The sequence below is a fragment of the Saccopteryx bilineata genome, chromosome 1, assembly GCF_036850765.1.
Source record: "Saccopteryx bilineata isolate mSacBil1 chromosome 1, mSacBil1_pri_phased_curated, whole genome shotgun sequence".
NCBI lineage: Eukaryota > Metazoa > Chordata > Mammalia > Chiroptera > Emballonuridae > Saccopteryx > Saccopteryx bilineata.
The window spans coordinates 331,116,566-331,138,593 of record NC_089490.1 but is presented as its reverse complement, the minus strand read 5'-3'; the positions used below and the strand labels follow the sequence as shown (position 1 = coordinate 331,138,593).

Here is a 22,028-nt window from a genome sequence, read left to right as displayed (position 1 = left end):
CCATCACTGACCAGGCAGTGGCACAGTGGATAGAGAGTCAGACTGGGATGCAGAAGACCCAGGTTCGAGACCCTGAGGTCGGCAGCTTGAGCGTGGGCTCATCTGGCTTGAGCAAAAAGCTCACAAGCTTGGACCCAAGGTCACTGATTTGAGCAAGGGGTTACTGGGTGTGCTGAAGGCCCGCAGTCAAGACACAGATGAGAAAGCAATCAATGAACAACTAAGGTGTCGCAATGAAAAACTGATGATTGATGCTTCTCATCTCTCTCTGTTCCTGTCTGTCCCTATCTATCCCTCTCTCTGATTCTATCTCTGTCCCTGTAAAAAAAAACAAAACAAACCAAACCATCAAATCTTAATGGTCTAACCCAGGGGTAGTCAACCTTTTTATACCTACCGCCCACTTTTGTATCTCTGTTAGTAGTAAAATTTTCTAACTGCCCACCAGTTCCACAGTAATGGTGATTTATAAAGTAGGGAAGTAACTTTATAAAATTTATAAAGCAGAGTTACAGCATGTTAAATTACTTACCAAGTATTTTGGTTGGATTTTCACTAAGTTTGGCAGAGTAAATCTTTATAAAACAACTTACAATAGTTAAATATATCTTTTTATTTATATTTTGGTTGCTCCGTTACCGCCCACCATGAAAGCTGGAACGCCCACTAGTGTGCAGTAGGGACCAGGTTGACTACCACTGGTCTAACTTAATAAAAATTGTTCAATTTCTTGCTCACACAACATGCAGTTTACTGTTAATAGTTGGGGAGTGGCCTTTTACATGTACACTTTAGTGACTCTAATATCTCCCAGCTTTTTGATGGATTTTGTACTTCTTGAGAGACAAAAAAAAAACAGGGTGATTTGAGGGTCCTACAGAAGGAATATATAAGCCAAATCTGCAAGTGGCCTACCTACCTTCTGCCCACACTTCACTGGCCACAATACATTCACAAGGTCACACCTAACTATGAAGTTGGATATGCATCTAGGAGTTTGAGAAAATGGGTTTTATGAAGACATTGAATGAATATAACGGGTCTTTCTGTTTGAGACTTTTCAGACTTTTTTTCCTCAAGATCCAATAATTGCAAGGGGTCTTAGTTTGGGGCTGGAATACCTCAATTTCATTCTAGGGGTCTTAGTTTGGGGCTGGAATACCTCAATTTCATTCTAGCCTCAAATCTTGGTTTAGGAAAGATAATTGATGACACCAGAGTAATGGTATGAGAGATACTCCTGATCTCTCCCCTTGAAATTTCAGCAGATTGAATGACTATAACACAGCAAAGGAACCCCAGCTGGGCTCACAGGTGCACCTGAAAGATTTGTGTACCAAACGGATTAACACTGTTTTGGTTAGGGTTCTTAACAATATCACTTTCAAATGCCATCAAAGAAGAAGAAATCAAATACCCTGGCTACACATGACAAAGATGTAGTTCAGAAAGAAAATAAAATTTTTTCCAGAACAAAATTCTCAATCACATGGAAACTCTGGAGTTAAATGATAGAGAATTCAAAATCAAAGTTCTGAAAATACTCAACAAGATGCAAGAAGACACCAATAGGAAAATTAATGAGCTCAGAAAACAAATTAATGAACAAAACGGATACCTCACCAAGAAGATTGAAACTTTAAAAATAGAGATGAAAACTTCAATACATAAATTGAAGACTGAGGTAGCAAGTTAGGTAATAGAGAAAGCCTGATAGAGAAAAAAGTCAGTGACATTGAAGACAGGCAACCAGAAATGATACAGAGAGAAGAGGAGAGAGACTCATGAATTTAAAAAAAAAGTGAGAGAACTCTACAAGAATTGTCTGACTCCATCAGAAAGAGCAATATAAGAATAATGGGTAAATCAGAAGAAAAAAAGAGGGAGAAGGGAATGGAGAGCCTATTCAAACAAATAATTGATGAGAATTTCCCAAGCCTATGGAAAGAGTTAGAACCTTGAATCCAAGAAGCAAACAGAACATCAAGTTTCTACAACCCAGAGAGATGCACTCCAAGGTCTATCATAATAAAACTGTCAAAAATCAATGACAAAGAAAGAATCCTCAAGCCAGCAAGAGAAAAGTAGAACATAAAATAAAGGAAAGCCCATTAGGTTATCATCAGACTTTTTAGCAGAAACTTTACAAGCCAGAAGAGAGTAGACCCAAACATTCATAATACTAAAAGAAAGGAATGACCAGCCAACAATACTATATCCATCAAAGTTATCCTTCAAATATGAAGGAGAAATAAAAACTTTTACAGACATGCAGAAGCTGGGGGAATTTGTCACCAGAAAATGCCCAGTATAGAAAATACTCAAGGGGGTTATTCAACCAGGTACAAAGAACAAAACAAATCAAAACTACAAGTAAAAGCTCTAACAAAGTCACAATAAAAATAAGGATAATCTGTGAAAACAATAACATAAAAGAGGAAAGGATAAATATATGCAGTATCAAAGGAGGATAGAGTACAGAAGCACTCGTAAGACAAAGGATTCTTGTATATATGAACATTTTTCTCTTAACCTAATACTAACCATCTACAAAAAAAGCCACCAGTGAAATACACAGCTTAAGAAAAGAAGAAACAAGGGAAAGAAGTATGGAATACTATCAAACAAAAACAACTGACAGAAACAAAAAAAAACAAAAAAAAAAGGAGAGAAGAACCAAACAAGATACAGAGCTACCAAAAAAGAAAACATAAAATGGCTATAGGAAATCCTCAAGTGTCAATAATTCTTTCTACAGTTAGAAAGTCCTAACTGTAAATGGACTGAACTCACCAATAAAGAGGCACAGAGTAACAGACTGGATCAAAAAGTAAAACCCAACCATATGATGTCTTCAAGAGACACATCTAAGCTGCAAGGAAAAAGTAGATTCAAAGCGAAAGGTTGGAAAACAATTCTCTAAGTAAATAATATCCAAAGAAAAGCAGGAATAGCCATACTCATGTCTGACAATGCTGACTTCAATACAATAAAAGTAACCAAAAACAAAAATAGACATTTCATAATGAAAAATGAGACATTGTATCAAGAAGACATAACACTTCTAAATATATACACACCAAACTAGGGAGCACCAAAATACATAAGACATCTACTAACTGATCTCAAAATATTAGCAGACTAAACAGGATCATAATTGATTTTAACACACCATTGATAGCTTTAGACAGATCATTCAGACAGAAAGTCAGTAAAAAATTATTAGCTATAAATGACACTCTGGACCAAATAGACATAATGGGCATTTACAGAACATTGCATCCCAAAACGTCAGATGATAACATTCTTCTCCAGTGTGCATGGAACATTCTCAAGGATAGAGCAAATGTTGGGCCACTATACTAACATCAACAAATTCAGGAAGATTGAAATTTTACCACGCATATTTTCTGATTATATGGCTTTGAAATTAGAATTCAACTGTAAAAAGGAAGCAAAGAAACCCACAAAAATGTGGAAAGTAAACAACATAATTCTAAAAAAAATGACTGGGTCAAAGAAAATAAAAGCTGAGATAAATGAAAATGACAACACAACATATCAAAATTTCTAGGATGCAGCAAAAGCAGTAAGAGTAGGGAAGTTTATAGCATTACAGGCTTATATCAAGAAACAAGAGAGATCTCAAGTAAACAACCTAATATCATACCTTAAGGAACTAGAAAGAGGAATAAAGGCAACCCAAAGTCAACAGAAGAAAGGGAATAGTAAAAATTAGAAGAGAAGTAAATAAAATAAAGAACAAAGAAATATAGAAAAAATTAATACAAGAGATGGTTCTTTGAAAAGATCAATAAAATCGACAAACTACTGGCTAGTTTCACTAAGGAAAAAAGAGAAAGGATCATGTAAACAAAATCAGTAATGAAAGAGGAGAAATTACCACAGACAACATAGATATACAAAGGATCATAGTAGAATATTATAAAAGATTATATGCCACCAAATTCAACCACCTAGAGGAAATGAATATATTCCTAGAACTATACAATCTTCCTAGACAGAGTCACAAAGAATTGGAAAACCTAAATAGACCTATAAACAGGAAGCACTGAAGATTTATTCCAGGAGCACAAGGATGGTTCAGCATGTGGAAATTGATCAACAGAATACACCACATTGACAAAACAAAGAACAAAAATCATATGATCCTATTAATAGATGCAGAAAAGGCATTCAATAAGATACAACATCACTTTATGTTTAAAACACTCAATAAAATCAGAATAGAAGAAAAGTACTTCAACATAATAATATTAACTGACAAACCATCAGCTACTATCATACTAAATGGTGAAAAAAATTAAGCCTTTTTCTCTAAAATCAGGAACAAGACAAGGCTACCCTCTCTCTCTGTTCTTATTCAACATAGTTCTGGAAGTTAGAGCTAGAGCAATCAGGCAAGAGAAAGAAATAAAAGGCATTCATATCAGGAAAGAAGAAGTAAAATCATCACTTTTTGCAGATGACATGATTCTGTATATAGAAAACCCCAAAGACTCCACCAAAAAACTATTTAGAACAACAAACCAATACAGTAGAATCACAGGATACAAACCAATATCCAAAAGTCCTCTGCTTTCCTATATGCCAACAATGAAACATCAAAAAATGAACTAAATAAATAAGTAAATAAAAACAGTTCTCTTTACAATTGCAAAAACAAAAAAATACCTAGGAATAAACTTAACAAAGGATGTGAAGGATCTATAAACTGAAAACTACAAAACATTATTGAAAGAAATTGAAAGACACAATGAAATGAAAAAATATTCGATATTCATGTTTTAGAAGATTCAACACAGTTAAAATGGCCATATTACCCAAAGCAATATACAAATTTAATACAATTCCTATCAAGATCCCAATGATTTTTTTTAAAGAAATAGAACAAAAAATTATCAGGTTTGTATGGTACCATAAAATACCCCAGATAGCCAAAGCAATCCTGAGGAAAAAGGTTGAAGCCAGAGGTATCACACTACCTGACTTCAAAGTATACTATAGAGTCACAATAATCAAAACAGTATAGCATGGGCAGAAAAACAGACATACAGACCAATGGAACAGAATCGAGAGCCCAGATATAAAAACGCATATATATGGACAAATCCTTCAACAAAGGAGCCAAAAACACACAATAGAGAAAAGAAAAACCTCTTCAATAAATGGTGCTGGGAAAATTGGAAAGCCACAGGCAAAAGAGTGAAACTTGGACTACAGTTTGCCCCCTGCACAAGAATCAATTCAAAATAGATCAAAGACCTAAACATAAGATCTGAAATAGCCTGACCAGGCAGTGGCGCAGTGGATAGAGCATCGGACTGGGATGCAGAGGACCCAGGTTCGAGACTCCAAGGTCGCCAGCTTGATCATGGGTTCATCTGGTTTGCTTGGGCCCAAGGTCTCTGGCTTGAGCAAGGGGTTACTCGGTCTGCTGTAGCCCCCTGGTCAAGGCACATATGAGAAAGCAATCAGTAAACAACTAAGGTGCCACAATGAAGAATTGATGCTTCTCATCTTTCTCCTCTTTCTGTCTGTCCATCTGTCTGTCCCTATTTATCCCTCTCTCTGATTCTCTCTGTCTGTAAAAAAAAAATCTGAAATGATAAATTACTTTGAAGAAAACATAGATTCTAAGCTAATGGACCTTGGTCGTAGAGAATAATTTACTAATTTGACCCCAAAGGCGAGGGGAGTAAAGACAAAAATAAATAAATGGAACTATATCAAACTAAAAAGCTTCTGCACAGCAAAAGAAACTGACAACAAAACAAATAGGCAGCCAACTGAATAGGAGATGATATCTGCAAACAACATCTTTGATAAAGGGTTAATATCCAAAATATATAAAGAATTTAAAATGCTCAGCAACAAGCAAGCAAACAATCCAATTAAAAAATCGGAGGAGGACCTGAACAGACACTTCTCCCAGGAGAACATATAAGTGGCCAACAGATATATGAAAAGATGCTTATCTTCACTATTTATTCAAGAAATGCAAATCAAAAAAAAAAAAAGAAATGCAAATCAAAACTACAATGCGATACCACCTCACATCTGTTATACTGACTATTATCAATAAGACAGGTAATAACAAGTGTTGGAGAGGCTGTGGAGAAAAAGGAACCCTCATTCACTGCTGGTGGGAATGTAAATTAGTATGACTATATGGAAGAAAGTATGATGGTTCCTCAAAAAATTAAGAATAGAACTAGCATATGACCCAGCAATCCCTCTACTGGGTATCTACCTCCAAAACTCAAAAACATTGGTATATAAAGACACATGCACCCCATATTCATCACAGCATTATTCACAGTGACCAAGACATGGAAACAACCAAAGTGTCCTTCGATAGAGAATTGGATAAAGAAGGTATGGTACAAATATACAATAAAATACTACTGAGCCATAAGAAACAATGACATAGTGACATTTATGACCACATGTATAGACCTTGAGAACATTCTGAGTGAAATAAGCAAATCAGAAAAAGCTAAGAACTGTATGATTTCACACATATGTGGTATTTAAAACTGAAACTCATAGACATAGATAGAAGTGAGTGGTTACCAGGGGGGAGGGGATTCTGAGGAGGGGGACAAGGGAAGCAGAGAGTGGGTGGGAGGAAGGATTTAAAGAAGGACAAATATAAGGTGACAGAAAATGATTTGACTTTAGGTGATGGGCATACAACATAATTAACAGTTCAAATGCTATAGAAACGTTCACCTGAAACATATGTACTCTTATTGATCAATGTCACCCTGTTAAAGTTAATTCTTTAAATGAAATTAAAAAATTAAAAAAGATAATTAATTTTTCTCTCACTTGGCATTATTTTCTTGACCTTGCTTTATTTTCCTTCCTTTCTACAGTATTTTTCCACTTACCTATTGTTTTTTACCAAGTAGAAAAAAAGGCACAAAATTCTTTTTTATTAGCCATTATAATATATTCTTCATTCTAAGTAGCATCTATCAGAGTGTATTTCATAATTTGTGAGTGAATAATTATTTTTGCTGTCATGCTTTGCTTGAATAAAGAATCACCTATCTTTTTTTCTCTAACATCTACTATCATCTTCGCCATGCTGAGCAACGCCATAGGTATTTTTCATATAAGCTGCTTTGCCCTTTCTCTATATACAGTTAAGTATTCCATGAGGAGAATATTGAGAGGATAGGCCTATTATATTAAAACATAAGAACTGTATTCAGAGCCATGATCCATAACCTTGGAATGTTATAGGCATGGTCCAAAAAAATTTACCTTCACTGATTTTTAAAATTACATTAGCAACTAAAGTTACCTGTTTTAGAAAAACAAATAAATATCACATTTATTTACTCAACAACCATTTATAAAGCATCTATTGTATGCAAGCAATTTGCAAAACACTAGGAATAACCTTACATATGATGCAGATCCTTCTTTTTTGGAACTTAACAGTCTAATTAAGAACTGACCCATGAATAAGTAATTATAATCTAAAGGAAATAAATGATTAGAAAGAGGGAAGTACCGATGTTATCATAGAGGGACCTAACCGAGTGTTACTGTCAGAGAAACTCTGAGGATCTGATATCCTCAAGGATGAGCTGAGGCAGGTCAGGTAAAGTGCAAAGAAGAAATGGGGGAAAAGTTACAAGCTCTTTTCAATATCCTAACGAAATGGTCCTACAAATTCCCAGACAGTGCCTGTTATTAATATTAACTGCTGACATCAATAGTTATATTCCTGAAACATTTCACATATATTATTTTAATTACTCCTTTCAAAAATCTTATATTTATTATTACATTCATCTCATAGATGAGGAAACAGATTTAGAGAATTTTAAAAAACTTACAATATCATACAGCTAATAAGTAGCAAAACTGGATCATCAACAGGTGAGGTCAAGTCCCCAAGACTTCCAAATAGTGTGATCTAATTTTAGAGGAGGCAGAGAGGAATGATTAAGAATCAGACTACCTAGCTTAAAATTCTGATACTACCTCTTACTAGCCAGATGAGTTTAACCTGTCTTTACTTGAAGTCCTTCCTTTACAAAGCGAAGATAATAATACCTACCTCATGTGTTGTTATAGAGACTACAAAAGTTTACACTTGTAAATTACTTAGAACAATCTCTGGAATAGGAAAATTTCATTAAATAATAAAGTCGTTTTTGCCTGCTGATGCACTGCCTAATTTTCTAGCTCCATATAGAAACCAAATTTTAAACAATGGAGTAGATTAGTATTTGAGACTTCCAGTGGACAAAAATTATTTCAGAAAAGTATTAGTCCTGAATTGAACTGATATTCGAAGTGTAACAAAATGATAGTACTTCCTACTTATAATTACTTTTGAAAAGCAAACTCAGATGCAATTATATCCTTCTGCAAATTTTTGAAATTCAGTAATGGAATTAAATTTTATAGAAAAAAAACCCATTAGTCTTAAGAAGGTGAATATCTGGCCTTAAATGTTGCTGGTTCTACCCAAAAATTGCAGCCTTCCTTCTCTGAGCTTTGTGACAGGAATCTGATTGCCCTCTGAAGTCCTGTGGTAGGAAGTCTCTAATGTACTCATCCACAGGAAGAGCGGGAGTGGGAACCACCAGGAGAGGGCGTTCTCTACCCTGATAAAATATGTTATGGAAAAATGGTCTGGATCAGGTGCCTCAGTTTCTTTTTGTTGTTTGTTTGTTTGGGTTTTTAAAAGAATTTTTATGGAAATAATTAAGGGAAACAGGATACTGTTGGAACTAGAAAAATAAACCAGAAAAAAATATTGTCATCTTCTTTATAGAGTTACTCTGAGGATTAAGTTTCATAAGAACATAAGGAAACACAGCCTAATGCCTACCACCCAAGATTTGAAAGTATAGTAATAGCAGTAGTTTGTTGCCAAGTGATAAATAAGTAGTAACAAAGAGAAACAAAAAAATGTATGAATCATATTTCATTTATAATTAAATTGTGACAATGAGGCCTTGTGACATGTAAGCATAAGGCACTTTGAAATCGAAGACTGATCGATGCAAGAGACATTTGTGAAAAATTCAAAGATATTTTTAAGTGATTTTAATGAACGTATCTTAAAAATAATTACCCTTAATTTAATATAAGTAGAATCTTTATTAATTATGTTTTTCCTACAACTAACCTTACTTAATGTTAATTTTGTATTCGTGGCATATATATGCTCTTATTATATATTAATAGCAATAATCCCTGTATACAAATTTTTAGATATAAAAGATAAAAACGAAATGGTATAAGGGGAAGAACAAAGAATTTGAAATGAGAAGACTGAGGATATATCTTTGGCATTAGCAATTCAGAAGATATGTGACCTTTAATATGTCATCCAGATTCCCCAAGCTCATTATCTTCATCTGCAGTATAAGCATGTTCATACTTACTACGTCTCCCTTCTATGAGGAATATCCAATGGCGGGCTGGGGCTGATACATCTCCTGTGAGAACTGATAGCATCTTTTCCCAACTCTTTACTCAATGACATTAGGTTGGTATTTTGACATTAGGTTAGCAATCATGGAATATTTATACCATGAAAATTGACAGATGTTACAAATCAAGATGTTCTCCATACATCCCTCATTTTCCTCTAAGACTTCATTACTAATCTTTTGCTAGTATATGACTGGGAATATCTAATGAGAAAATCTACCTGAAAGTGTTTTTTGAACTATAACATGTAATGCAAATGTTATAATATTAATTGTGGGGAATTATAGATATGAATCTGTGACTTGCATATTAAAACATCATTAAATGATCTTGACTAATTAAAAATAAAAGATATAGCCTGACCTGTGGTGGCGCAGTGGATAAAGCGTCGACCTGGAAATGCTGAGGTCACCGGTTCGAAACCCTGGGCTTGCCTAGTCAAGGCACATATGGAAGTTGATGCTTCCAGCTCCTCCCTCCTGTCTCTCTCCTCTCTCTCCTCTCTCTCTCTCTCTCTGTGTGTGTGTGTCTCTCTCTCCTCTCTAAAAAATGAATAAATAAAAAATTTAAATAAATAAATAAAATATATAAATGAGATAGTAGGACACACTTAAATGATTTAATTGACTTGTATATATATTATACAAATGGCCTATCAAATCAAGCCAATGAGGGTTGGTACATAGAACCTTTACAAGGTAACTAACCATCTGTATGCTTGGGGCTAATACGGGCTTTCTGCAAACCAAGACAAGTTACAATATTTGTAGAGTCTAGTGCAAAATGAAAACATTGTATACCATGGAAGCAGCCCAAGTGTCCATCAGTAAATGAGTGGATTAGAAGCTGTGGTACATTAACACAATGGAATACTACACGGCCACAGAAAAGAAGAAAATCTTACCCTTTGTAATAGCATGGGTGGATCTGGAGAACATTATGCTAAGTGAAATAGCCAAAGAAGAACAAGTGCTGTATGATTTCACTCATATGTGGAATCTAAAGAACAAAATGAACTAACAAGCAAAATAGAGACAGACTCATAAATACAGAACAGGCTGACAGCTGTCAAGCATAGGGCTGGGGGAGTGAAGAGATTGAACAAGAAAGAAAAAAACTCATAGACACAACAGTGTGGTGACTGTAGGGGGTGGGGAGAGAGTATATGGGGCATTAATGGTGATAGAAGTAGACTTGACTTGGGGTGGTGAACACACAATACAGTGGACAGATGATGTGTTATAGAACTGTACATTTGAAACTTGAATAATTTTGTTAACCAGAGTCACTCCAATTAATTAAATTAAAGGGAAAAAGAAAAGAAAATTATTAAGAAATTTTAAGATATCAACAACAAAGCATTGAACCAAGTATAGGCAGTTCTGAGTAGGGAACACTCAGTTGCATGCTTATGAAGCTGGTCTATCTAGGACATAGAAATTTCAGGGCTAAAACCAGAACAGTCTGGGGGTATCAGAGACTAGGATAGTTAGCTACCCAACTTTTGCTTAAAATATAGTTAGCATTAATACATAATTAATGTTTTAGCACATACAGGAAAATACACCAAAAAAAAAATACCAAGTAGTATCAATTCAGTCATAAGTAAAGAGCAGGAAGAGAAGAACACAGCTTAAATGATACTTTTGTCTATGAAGATCTCTGCTTGTTTCAGTCTGTGCAACTTTGTGAACTACAGGACTCTGCTGTGTGGTTCAGTGTTCCCAAGTCTTCCCAAACACACTAACCTTAGACTATAGAAAGACATTTAAAATTTTAGCTTAAAGAAAGTTTCAGACATATTTTACATGAAGAAGTGGACCCTTATTCTTAATATGTAAGATCATTCTGTAGATGTGTTTATAAACTGTAACTAAGATCTATAAAAGATTGAAAAAATCACGGGATGATGTAATTATATACATACTGTGCATTTATAAAATGTAAGTAAAAAAAGATTAGACATGTGCATGCACACACAAAACATACACACAAATATTGAGGTTACAAAGAGGAGAAACTAGTCTGATGATTAAAATAATAATTTAAAGTGAGAATACATGAAATGGTTCTGGTTCTGTTGCTCTCTTTTATCGAGTTTGTGGAGATGATCATGACTAATTATGACTGAATTTGACGTTTTATGAAAACAATTAGAGCAGTAGTTCTCAGACTTAGTAATAGAATCACTTGGAAAATGTGTTAACACAAGTGGCAAATTCCACTGACTTTCTGATTCAGTAGTTCTCAAGTGGGGTTAGAGCAGTGGTTCTCAACCTTTCTAATGCCGTGACCCCACAATACAGTTCCTCATGTTGCGGTGACCCCAAACCAAAAAATAATTTTGGTGGCTACTTCATAACTGTAATTTTACTACAGTTATGATTCGGAATGTAAATACCTGATATGCATTATGTATTTTCTGATGGCTTTATTTAGGTGACCCCGTCGGGGTTGCGACCCACAGGTTGAGAACCGCTAGGTTAGAGTATTTGCATTACTAACTAGTTTATTGGTGATGCTGCTGGCTTTAGGATCATACTTTTGAGGACCACAGAATTTGTGGAGGATTTTTTTTTTCTGAAGTGAAAAGCAAGGAGGCAGAGAGACAGACTCCCCCATGCGCCAGCCCAGGATCCACCTGGCATGTCCACTAGGGGGCGATGCTCTGCCCATCTGGGGCATCGCTCCCTTACAACAGGAGCCATTCTAGTGCCTGAGGCAGAGGCCATGGAGCCATCCTCAGCACCTGGGCCAACTTTGCTCCAGTGGAGCCTTGGCTGCAGGAGAGGAAGAGAGATAGAGAAAAAGGAGAGGGGGAAGAGTAGAGAAGCAGATGGGCATTTCTCCTGTGTGTTTTGACTGGGAATCAAACCCGGGGCTTCCACACACCAGGACGATGCTCTACCACGAACTAGCCAAGGCTGTGGAGGATTTCTGACTTTAACCATCATTTAATATGTAATTATATAGTAAGGCTCACATGCCTCTACATTTACCTCATTGTTCTGTTTCTATATTTGAAAGATGTTTCTGAGTCAAATTTAGAGCATTTTCTAATAAACATAAATGCTAATTAATTACCTTTATGGATGTAGAGCTAGTACTTTATTTGAGAAAACTTGAATTGGACTGAAAGTTAATGCTTCTATTATAGCTAAGGACTTGCCTAGATCCAAAATCTGTTTGATCTACAATATTATGCTTCTGCTGCAAATAGCATAAATAGAAAACCTTTTTAAAGTACTCAGCAATCAATTTCTAAAATTATTGTATGTAAATTTATAAGCCTCTGCACTTCATAGTTTCTAAATTATGTTGTACATTAGGAGAGTAAATTAGGGGGAATATAGCCAGTGTGTTTAACAGTCACTTCTCTTTAATCTTCAGATGCCCTGATGTACATTTTTCTATCTTCTCTTTTTTTCTAATCAAATATCTGAAACACTATGAGATATAAAACTTGGTTGGATATGCACTTAAATTAAATCAAATAAATTAACATATTGTGTTTTGAAGATTTAACTATGTTGTTTTTCACATTTCAAAATCCAACACGCAAGATAAAGTGCAACATCTATAACCCAACTTCCTAGAAAAGAGCATCCTGAATTAAATAAGGTGATATGTGAAAATGTCCACCCAGTGCTTGACCTGCGGTGGCGCAGTGGGTAAAAGCATCGACCTGGAACACTGAGGTCGCCGGTTCAAAACCTTGGGCTTCCCTGGTCAAGGCACATATGGGAGTTGATGCTTTCTGCTCCTCCCTCCCTTCTCTCTCTAAAATGAATCAATAAAATCTAAAAATAAATAAATAAATAAAAATGTCCACCCAGTGCCTGCTGCTTAGTACTGGCTCAAACATCATTTTCAAAGATCCACATTGGAACAGTTACCAGAATGAAATTATTTCAAGGCAGAAGTGCATGATGTTTATCTTTAAAGGCAGAAGCACTTTTGCACTGTCAGAATATAAAGGGAGAAAATTTTTAAGCAAAATAAATAATATATTCGATAAATAATATATTCAATAAAGTTTTTAAAGTGTGAGTTCAAGTTTAGAGGGAGAGCAATTTAGCCTAAATTGGTGAATTTTAACCCTGGTTACACATTAAAATAAACTTGGGTATACTTAAAACTCCAGGTGCCTGAGCCCCATTCTATACCAATTAAATCTAAATCTTCAGGGATCAGAGAGGCACATCAATATTAAAAAACAAACACTCTCATAGTATTATTAGAAAAGAAAGAAAGAAAGAGATGGGCTGACAAGTTGAGGTTTCCTATTGTTATCATCAGTCTGAAACTGTTTATTATTTTCCCATAGAAATGCAGCATGCAGATTTGAAGGCATAACACAGAGTAATTTGGGCAACTGTCACTGCCCTTCACAAAGAACTTTGAGCCATTTTGACATCTGTAATTGCTAACAGGGTCCCTGCTGGCTCATTAGACTTTCTGTCCATGGGGAGATATTTGGACAAGAGTGAGTCAATAACACATTCCACACCTTGCTGTTAATGGATGAAAATAGCAACTCAATAAATTAATTTCATAGTACACAGAAAAATGAGGTCTCTAAGGTGTGTCAGCAAATCAGTACAGACACAATCCAACACTAGTGACAGGGGAAAACAGCACAGGTTTTGAAATCAATCAATGCTATATTCAATTCCCTGATTCCCTCAATTACTGACTTGAATCTAGATGTGTTATTTAACTTCTATAAACTTAAGTTTTCTTATTTGAAAAATCAGAACAATGATAATAGTTACATCACAAGCACTCCTGAAATTCAAACGAGATCAAGCACATTAAAGAAAAAAGCTTGTTGGATAAATTATTATTGCATATTTGTTGCTTAGAATTTCTTCTTTGACTTGTTCTTATAAAAGAGAATAAAATCTCAGCAAGAGAAGCTATTGATGTGGTCCATCCAAAAAATAGTGTAAAGAAGTAAAGTAGAAAATTATTTATTTACATTTTTATATTATTCACATTCACGACATTTTCCTATTTTATCACCTAAATATCAGAGCAGAGCTCTCTGAAGCCCCCTTATAGATTTTTACGGAGATAAATGTATCTTTACTATTTTCAATCTTTATAGGACTGTGTAAGTGCAGGATTGATAAGTATTTTATGTTTGCTTTTCTTTTAAATACAAAGATGTATAAGTCTGTTTTTTAATGTGGGAAATCAAAGCAAAGAATTTGGTTCCTACTTCTGAGGTATTTCCAATTTGTTTGAAGGGACAAGACACACACAGTGCATTTGAAATTGTTAATATAATCAGGTGTTTATGTTAACAATCTGATATTCTATCACAAAGAGGCTGGGTGTTTGTTCCACCTGTATCTCTGAACTATTTCTAAGCATATACCACAATGTATTCTAGAAAAACCCATGGGCATCTTGTTTATATGTGCTTTCTTAATAACATTGGAATCCTTCCTAGATGCAACATCTGCCATGTTAGCAAAAGAAGTAAACAAACACTAACCTTGCTGAAAACACTCTTAGAATGGCAATCCCACTTCCTAGGATCACCCAAGAGCACGTATTGTTGAATGAGGGCAAGCAGCAAGCAGGTTTCTGTAGAGCAATGAAGTTCAGAAAGGGAAGAGGTGTTTGGTGCTGGAATGCGTTCTAGTGGTGAGAAGATGTGGCAAAACAGACTTTTCTGCTAGTCTTGGTTAGTAGCTCTTATGATAAGCACCCATGTGTCAGATTCAATGAGCTTATAGAAATGATAGCTTCTACTGAGGAAGCATCCATTTTTGCACCAAATTTTATATAGCAGGTGCTTCATTAATGCTATCAAAATGAATACTCATGAAAATCATAGACATGGGCATTAACTATTCTCTTTTCTACCAATAAAGAAATGGAGGCTCAGATAAGATAATTAACTTGACAAAGGTCATATATTTTATAAGTCCATATTTCCCTATGTATACATCATACTTTTTTTCAAAAAATTTGCGGTCTAAAAACTGGGTGCGTCTTATACAGTGGTTGTAGTTTTTTTTACTTGCATTTCCCATTTTTTCACGTGGATGAGGAGTTGTATGAATTTTATGATGAATAAAACTTGAGTTCAATAACTTTATGTAATACATTTTTTTTCAAATTTCGGACCCCAAAATTAAGGTGCATCTTACACATGGGAGCGTCCTGTACATGGGGAAATACGGTAACATAGAAATTAAACTGTTCTAGTTAACAATGGAAGTTTTTTCTCTATAGCAGTATCTTCAAACTGGGATAGACATACGACTGCAGGGTCACTAAAACTCTCTTAAGGGTACATGGCTCAGAGAGCTTTAAGAAACTGTATTTCCAGGTCCTCTTCCAAGGTATGGTATAGTTTCCTGAAGTGAATCTGAGAGAGGCTTCTGAAGCTTCTCCTTCATCACCTCCACTTTCACAGCCTCCCTTCTCTGACTTGCCAGCAGAAAGGCACACGCACCTTTCATCCTGCGCTGAGTCCATTCTCACCATGGCACTTTCCCAGAAAGGGTAAAACCTACACGGTGCCAGACAGGCAAAGGGTTCAAAATATTGGTGCCAGTGTTGCTGGAGGGAATGACTTTAGTGATGAAGTAGCAAAAGTACTGCCAGTCGAGTGGTTTGTAAATAAATGTATCATTTATAAGATTGTTTTCATTGAAGAATTCTTGATTGAGTTGTCACCTGATGGATCAGATTATTTAGATCCTGGATCTGTACCTTATTTTTGGCATATATAACATAAAATGAGTTCAAACGATTCTGCAAAATTAATATAAAAATATTTTTAATCCTACCTAGTTACTTATTTACAAGAACAGTTTTCTCAGGATATAAATTTCTATTTTAGAATGTAGAACAGAATTTATGTTGAACTTTATTCTTTCTAGCAATGAATCATATTCACCCATGGATCTCTGAATTTATTTTAAAAAATTTTATTGAATTTTTTGGGGTGACACTGGTTAATAAAATTATACAGGTTTCAAGTGTATAATTGTATAATACATCATCTGTATATTTCATTGTGTGTCCACCACCCCAAGTCAAGTCTCCCTCCATCACCATTTATCCCCCTCTACATTCATCAATCTTATTAAGAAATTAACTTTTAATAAAATTTTTCTTTTCATATTTAATAATTATTTTAGATGTACAAAATGCCAGTTATAAAAATAGTCACAGGGACGTAAAGTACAGTATAGGGAATATAATCAATAACATTGTAATAATTATGTATAGTGTCATATGGGTACAAGACTTATTAGGGTGATCACTTAGTAAGTTATATAAATGTCTAATCACTATGTTGTACACCGGAAACTAAATAATATTGTATGTCAATAGTAATTTTAAAATATAAACAATTTTTAAAATAAATTGTGACTAAATTATTTAATGATAACTAATCCAGAAGATTAAGTTAATTGTCATATAAAGTGTTTAAAAAGCTTAAATATTTATACCTACTTTTTTTGCAGAAAAATAAGACAGGCTGACATAACAGTTATTTTTAAATCTTTCAAGTATAACATATAACATTTAGGCATAATTCTGTGGGAAAATAGAATAAAAACATGATTAAATGAAAAAAGGAAACCACAGAAAATTCAGAATATAATAAAATATGTTTAGGTATTTTTTATGTGAATGGTGGTAAATAAGATATATTTCCTAAAAGTGATAGTAAATGATTTAAAATGCTTCATTTGGTGCTACTCAAGAATAAAAGCTTAAAAACCATTGCTGCACAGAATATTTCCCTGCATGAGATGTAATTTATTGCTGTACAGGAAGGGCAGTAAGTCATGTATTTAAGAGATCCAGCTCAAGAATAAAACACCTTAACTCCTCTTACTTGTTTCTCAATCTTACAGAAGTTACCTGACCTTGTTAAGCCTCTTTTTCCAAGTCTGTATAGTGGAGATGATGATGATACTTAATTTGTAGAATAATTATGAAGGTTATGTGAAATTAATCCTGAAACTTTGAGAAAAATTCCTGTACATAGATAAGAGAGTTCTGATGGGAGGGAAGTGATTGTTCTTAAACTAATCTCCCAGAGAGACCAGGGCTTGTTATAGTCTCTGAATAAATTCAAAAAACTCAAAAGCAGGATATAAGTCACCACCTGAGGGGGCAGAACTACTGAGAATCACAAAGCATCAAATGCAAGAGTCAAAAACTACATCTTTAAAAATGAAGACATGAACCACAAAATAATCCTATTTGCATAAAACATAGCTAGACCTCTCCTGTGTACATCACAGTGTTTTTACTGTGATGTGTAGGACAGCCTACAACATCATCATCATTACCACCACCATCATCTTTTTACAGTTTCTGCTTGCTTGATATTTCTAAATTCTGAAATTCAATAATATGCCCTTGGTCATATGCCCCCAACTTGGTTCCAGCTTACAACTTAACTTTGTTACTCTGACTTCTTTGTCTGGTTCTGCATCTTGAGTTCTGCTTATGTTTTATCTGAATGGACTCAAATAATATCTTACTCTACCTCTTCCCAGAGAGTGTGTGAGAGAGAATATAAACTATCCAGAGCTCAGATCTTGAAGCTGAACCTAAGTGAGTTAAAATCCCAACTCTACTGTTACCTCTGTAACCTTGGGAAACTCATAATCTCTTTGAGCCTCAGTTTTCTCTTATTTATGGTGGGGAAAATAACTTCTAATTGACAGAGTTGCTGTACATTGGAGGACATGTATCACAGAAAAGAATTTAGCTCAATTAACATTCAAAAACTAATAGTTTTTATTAAAATTATCATTCCCACTATTAGTATTCCTGATGCAATAAATGAAACAATTTAATGGAGTTCTGATGAACTTCAAAATGAATATTTTGCAAAGTCAATCACATTCTGACCTGATGTTCCCGACTATTGATGATGCATCAATAGTGATATGGATGGTCCCAAATATTGTGCTTTCTTCTCTGGAACCAAGAACCAAAATTAAAAATAACCACCAAAACTAGAAAGCAAAACAACACATAACTAGAAATATGTGCTCTAAGTGTTGTTACAGACTGAAATGAGATTAACTATGCTAACTATCATTAAAATGGTGTTACTAGTTTTCAGTATCTAAAGGAGGAATAATAGGCAGAAGTACAAATTAGCTCAAGCTGATTAATCAAGTTCATTGCACCCAGATTAATATCATTCAGTTCCAGAAATGTCTGGGTATTTTAAATTATTAAATACTGGGTATTCAGGATATAAAGGATCCCAATACAGAATGGATTTTATTATTCATTTTATGACTTTGAATTAGGCTTTCACTTGTAATTATAAAGCAAATGAAATAATCACTTAGATTTTCCATCATTAACACAAACTAATCTTTTTTTCAATTTTCTCTTTACCAACAGGATTTGCTAGCCCACTTACTGGGATATCAAATTCTTCTCAAAGCACTATGCATAATGCCTTGCACATCTACATGAATGGAACAATGTCTCAGGTACAGGGATCTGCCAACGATCCCATTTTCCTTCTTCACCATACATTTGTGGACAGGTTGGTAGACACTTCTTTATAAAATTATGTGCATATTGATATTAAATGCAGTGTGACTTTAGGTAAAGCATAAAAGCTGAGGAGTTTGGGTGGTCTATTGTCTCACATCAGGTTCTCCCAGAAACAACAGAAACTAAGGATTTGAATGTGAATGTTTTATTAGTGTTCTATTACAGAGAAAGCAGTAAGAGAATGAGTGAGTAAAGCAGGTAAGAAGGAGAAACAAACCAAATAAGAGTACAATTTCAATTGCAGTCCCAGACTCAGTCAGATCTCAACAGACTATAAAGTACAGCCTAGTCTACCTTGCCTTAAGACAAAGTAACTGAGTTTTGGACTCCCATATTAAGTAGCCTTGGATACAAGTTACCCCAAGGTAGGTGCTGTAAAGCTTCCAGGTGCTAGCCAATTCCAGAAAGGCTATAGGCTGCAGGGTCTGAGGAGCATCTTCTGAAGGTTGCAGGGATAGTGGTTAGGATAAAGCATGTATAATCAGGGAGGTGGTCACATAAAGCTGGTACAAGGCTTTCTAACACCATCCGGACAGGGTACTGACCTGCTATATCACATTTTTTTCTCTCTTTTTGTCAATATATTATTTCCTTTCTCTCCAACCCCTGATCCTCAAATATAAGCAGAGACAGTCTTTGACCTCAATCAGTGGTCTGAGCAAGTCTCCAGACAGGATGCGCTATGGCTCAATATCCCATTTAAAGTGATTTAATTCCCTTGGAGCTTTTCCCCCTTATCAACAACCCTTGTCCATGATAGTGGAGAAGAAAGTATATGGAGGATGGTCAGTTGTCTGTGTCTAGAATTCAAGAAGAGAGAGGATAATGAAGTATCAATCATGACAGACAAATGTGGGGCTCTTTTTTGTTGTTGTTGTTTTGTCTCTAACAAGGTAATTTTTTTCACAACAGCTAATGAATAAAGAGCACAGGTTTATACCTAATTCTCTTTGTTAAATATAACAGGTTCTATTTTTCTTGTTATAAATATTAAAAAAAACCTGAAACTGAAAACTAAATGTTTTAGTCATCATCATTTCCATCTCATTCATGTTCCCAGAAACATGAATATATTATCAAATAAGAAAGTGACCATTAATTAACCTGAAATATTATTAGAAACTTTTATTACTTTTGTGACAATTCTATTATAGAAAAAAGTATATAATAGTAAGTGTATAAACATCAAAGTTATGATAGCAATGTAACATTATAACCATGTATACCCATATGTAAAGAAGGAAGGAAGAGGTGCATCTTACCAGAAAAGATACAGTAAACATTTTTTTACTGAGTCATTTTTATATTATATTGTCCTTGTGAGTGTTAGGCATTTTCTTTTTTCTTTCTTTCTTTCTTTTTTTTTTTTTTTTTTGTGTGTGTGTGTGTGTATTTTTCTGAAGTTGGAAACGGGGAGGCAGTCAGACAGATTCCCGCATGCGCCTGACCGGGATCCACCCGGCATGCCTACCAGGGGGCGATGCTATGCCTATCTGGGGCGTTGCTCTGTTGCAACCAGAGCCATTCTAGCGTCTGACATAGAGGCCATAGAGCCATCCTCAGCACCCGAGCCAACTTTCCTCCAATGGAGCCTTGGCTGCGAGAGGGGAAGAGAGAGACAGAGAGGAAGGAGAGGGGGAGGGATGGAGAAGCAGATGGGTGCTTCTCCTGTGTGCCCTGGTCGGGAATCGAACCTGGGACTCCTGCACGCCAGGCTGACACTCTACCACTAAGCCAAGTGGCCAGGGCTGGCATTTTCTTTTTATCTTCAGTGTTACCTTATGAACTTTAAGGAATTCTAGATTTCCTAGACACTTGTTGCCCTAGGCAAGGAATCACTAACTATGACTTACTGGTCAAATCTATATTCTACCTTCTTTGTAAATAAAGTATTTTTGGAATAGAGCCACATCATTTATTTACATATTAGCTATGGATGCTTTCATGCTACAGTGGCAGAGCTGAATATCTGTGACCAAGACCAAATGGCCCACAAAGTGAAAAATATTTAGTTGTTGTTGCCTTATAGGAAAAGTTTGTTGACCGCTACAAATCCACCAAATCCCATATTTATATATAAGATAAGAGAAAAAAATTGATCTTCAGCTAGCCCACCAAATGTGTATTTATAGAAAATGCTATAATTGGATTCAGTATCTGGAAGCATGTTTGTTTAACAGAGATTAAACCATTATGCAGATGTCTTTTAGAGGCCACTCTGCCCCTTTTGAAAATTTAAAATTTCTGCACTCCCCAAATATTCAACTAAACCTATCTTAATATTATTAGATATCTGTGTGAATATTAAAATAACTCAAAAATCAGCAAATGTCAAAAAAGTCTTTCACTGAGTCCACACAGCCAAGCTGATGAAGTTTCTGGGGATGGAGAGGGAGAAAGAAGCAATATTATAAAAAGGACAGAGACCTGTGGATTACCTTGGAATACTGTGGCATCTGATTGTGCCTCTCAAGTCTCCAATTATAGAAACTCATTTCTTTAATCAGATTATTTATTTACTTCCATTCAGTTAGTCAAATACATTCATTGAGCACCTACTACATGCTGAGTATATTTGCCTGAACATTTTACATTTCTTCCTGCCTCTATACAATGCTTATACTATTTTGCAAACCTAGAACATACTTTCTTAGAGTTATCTAATTCCTATACAATCTTCAAGACTAGTTTCAATTTCACCTTAAGTATGTCCAGACCATGCCTGTCTATAACCGTCTCTCCCACCTAGGGTGTGTTAAACCCAGCCCACAATGGCTAGCAAGATATAATATTTACATCTTTTCCCAATGTTGCTTCGGTTACCTCAAGCATAGTTTAAAATCAGTTATGATAGGAGTATTTACATGAAATTGGCAAATGCTACAAATCATAGCTTTTATTCTCAGAGGTGCTTGTTAAAATAATGGCCAACACACCACTGCTTCCATCTTTTAACTCACATAACATTCTTTCTC

General features: G+C 35.1%; 1 protein-coding gene across 1 annotated transcript in view; it reads left to right on the top strand.

The window, feature by feature from the left end:
- Positions 1-22,028, top strand: part of TYR (tyrosinase) — an 86,088-nt gene that overhangs the window by 26,316 nt on the left and 37,744 nt on the right. Inside the window, exon 3 of the mRNA XM_066253691.1 lies at positions 18,895-19,042. Coding sequence (XP_066109788.1) covers positions 18,895-19,042 — 148 coding nt within the window. The remainder of the gene's footprint in view (positions 1-18,894; positions 19,043-22,028) is intronic.